This window comes from Salpingoeca rosetta, assembly GCF_000188695.1.
Source record: "Salpingoeca rosetta unplaced genomic scaffold supercont1.39, whole genome shotgun sequence".
Classification (NCBI taxonomy): Eukaryota; class Choanoflagellata; order Craspedida; family Salpingoecidae; genus Salpingoeca; species Salpingoeca rosetta.
The window spans coordinates 281,512-284,011 of NW_004754895.1; the positions used below are offsets into that span (position 1 = coordinate 281,512).

A 2,500-nucleotide genomic window follows, 5' to 3' on the forward strand; every position below is an offset into this window, starting at 1 on the left:
ATGTGTGTGTGTGTGTCTGTGTGTCTGTGTGTGTGCTTGTGGCTGCCTCTGTGTGTGTGTGTGTGTGTCCATTTGTGCCTGTGTCCGTATCATGTCTCTCTTGTGTCTGCATGCATGATAGTTCTGCCCGTCGGCCTGTCATTGCGTTTGAGCTGCTGCGTCCTGGTTACATCCGCCACGGCCCACATCTTCGCCTCGCGTTTTCCTGGATTGACGCTTGCCTTCGCTGTCAAACCGTTCTCACCTCTCATTGCCTGCCTCGGCTTGGTGCGCAGGTCATGCAAGTTGTATTGAATGCGAGCGAAGACAGGAGACATCAGCGAAGAAGTCGTCGTCGTCGTCGTCGTCGTCGGCAACGTGGTGGAGACAGTAGTGATGATGGTGATGATGATGGTGAAGATGATGACAGCGAAGACAGCGGTGATGATGATGATGGTGCCACCGACGCAGCTCCTGTTGTGCTCTGTACACTGATTGTAAAGTCGAACACCAATCATCACACCGTGCTGCTGCTTCAACGTGTGCTGCTGGTTGCTATATGAACCAGCTATGGAGATTTTTCGATTGTCTCCCGCTTGCTCTTCACACACACACACACACACACACACACACACACACACACACACACACGTACAGATGATGATGGCGAGAATGGCGGCGACGATGAGACCGATGATGATTCGCGCCTGAAAGTGAAAGAGATACGGTGTAATCGCACGTGAGCAGAGGAAAGAAATGTGCACAGCTGACTATGAAAGACGATGACGTGTACACCCAGGACAACTACTGCAACTACTACATCGATGATAAGAGACACATACACAAATAAACACACACAACCACGCAAACACATATGCACACAACCACACACACACACAAATACACACACACAACCACACAACCACAAACACACACACACAACCACACGCACAAATACACACACACATACACGAACAAACGCACATACGCATTCCCCCCCTTCTCTTCCTTCTCTCAAGCTCCGCCTTACCCGCGTTCGCTTCCACCAGAGTTCGCGTGTTAGTCTCCGCGATCCTCGCTGGAAGGCAAACGACCCCTGCATCAGCACCTCCGATCTTACAGTGGCAACACACACGGCAGCAATGACATTGTAAAGGCATGTCAATTGGAGTGGTTGACGAAATCGAGCGCTGGTATCACGGCACGCCGACTTTCAACACACGCATCCGTCCAATGCAAACACACCATGCAATGCGAACACACACATGAGTACACACATGTGCACACATGAGTACACACATGCGCATACAACACGCACGAGCCACATGGTGCCGCTCACTTGTCTTCCAAGTCGTCAAGTTTGCCGCCGCGTTCCAGCACTTTGCCGATGTTCTGCTTCATCACATCCACAGCCTCATCTACCTCTCGTTGTGCACTGGTCGAGAAGAAAAACAAACAATGACGTAATGTCAATACGACGGAGGCGTGCGTTTGGCAGCGCTGTGAGCACGAGACATGTTGAAGGTTACCTCTCAAAGGGTTCATGCAAACAAAACACGCACACGCACACGCACACGCACACAAGCTCATACACGCACGCACACACGCACACACACACAAGCTCATACACGCAATGCCTACACGTGCATATGTGCACACGTGCATATGTGCACACGTGCACACGCACCCGCACACACACACACATGAATGACAGGTTCTCACGTTCTTAGCGCCGTGTCATCGTGTCCCGCTGGCTGAGCGCCTCGCCTTGATGACGCGCCTCGAGTGTGATCGTGGATATCGAAGATGTCCTCATCCGAATCGTCATCCAACAGTGACCTGGATGCAGCGTACACGGCTCAATTGCCGGCAAGCAAGATGAGCACGCTAGGGAGGATGACGACGGTGGCAACACGGAGGAGCAGCACAACGGCGTCGTGAACGCAGGTACAGGCTCATGCACAAGCACAAGCACAAGCATGCATGGATACAAGCACGCACAGGCACACGCACAGATTCAACTGCGACAAGAACACACGCACACCAACCTCCGGGCAGCTTCGTTGGGGTCGTCCACCATGCCCACACGGCGAAACTTGGGTGGCATGGCGTATTGTTGTGAAGCCACTCACACACACACACACACACCGAGCGAGGTGAACGGTAGACGAGAGGAAGAGGCAAAGAAAGAGAGGGGAGGCGCAGAGACACAAGCGAGACGATGACGAGAAAACGAGAAGCGGTGCTCAAACACAGCAACAACAGCCAACACCACAGTTGCAAGTCTTGGCGATTGGTGAATGGTTTCCATTGTTTTTCGACCGTTGTGGACGTTGATGACTTGGAACGATGAGCAGCGCGCTGGATGCGGGGCAGGTGGGGTGCTATCGCACGCCAGACTCTGTGAAGAACCTGCGCATTTGCCTCCGCTACCGACGCATCGATGATGTGCTTGCCCTCGACAACGGTTGGTCGTTGATGTGTGTGTGTGTCTGTGTCTGTGTGTGTGTGTGTGTCTGTG

The 2,500-nt window shown here is 52.9% G+C and overlaps 2 protein-coding genes across 2 annotated transcripts in view; one reads left to right on the plus strand and one right to left on the minus strand.

The window, feature by feature from the left end:
* The window catches only part of PTSG_11105 (uncharacterized protein), a 3,006-nt gene extending 737 nt beyond the window's left edge, over window positions 1-2,269 (minus strand). Inside the window, exons 1-5 of the mRNA XM_004987968.1 lie at window positions 2,028-2,269; window positions 1,702-1,818; window positions 1,319-1,414; window positions 1,010-1,094; window positions 635-686 (exon numbers count right to left, since the gene is read on the minus strand). Of these exons, the coding sequence (XP_004988025.1) occupies window positions 635-686; window positions 1,010-1,094; window positions 1,319-1,414; window positions 1,702-1,818; window positions 2,028-2,086 (409 nt within the window). The 5' untranslated portion in view covers window positions 2,087-2,269. The remainder of the gene's footprint in view (window positions 1-634; window positions 687-1,009; window positions 1,095-1,318; window positions 1,415-1,701; window positions 1,819-2,027) is intronic.
* Window positions 2,270-2,300: 31 nt separating this feature from the next.
* Window positions 2,301-2,500, plus strand: part of PTSG_11106 (uncharacterized protein) — a gene marked incomplete at its 3' end in the record, with an annotated part of 4,090 nt that continues 3,890 nt past the window's right edge. The window contains exon 1 of the mRNA XM_004987969.1: window positions 2,301-2,446. Coding sequence (XP_004988026.1) covers window positions 2,329-2,446 — 118 coding nt within the window. The 5' untranslated portion in view covers window positions 2,301-2,328. The remainder of the gene's footprint in view (window positions 2,447-2,500) is intronic.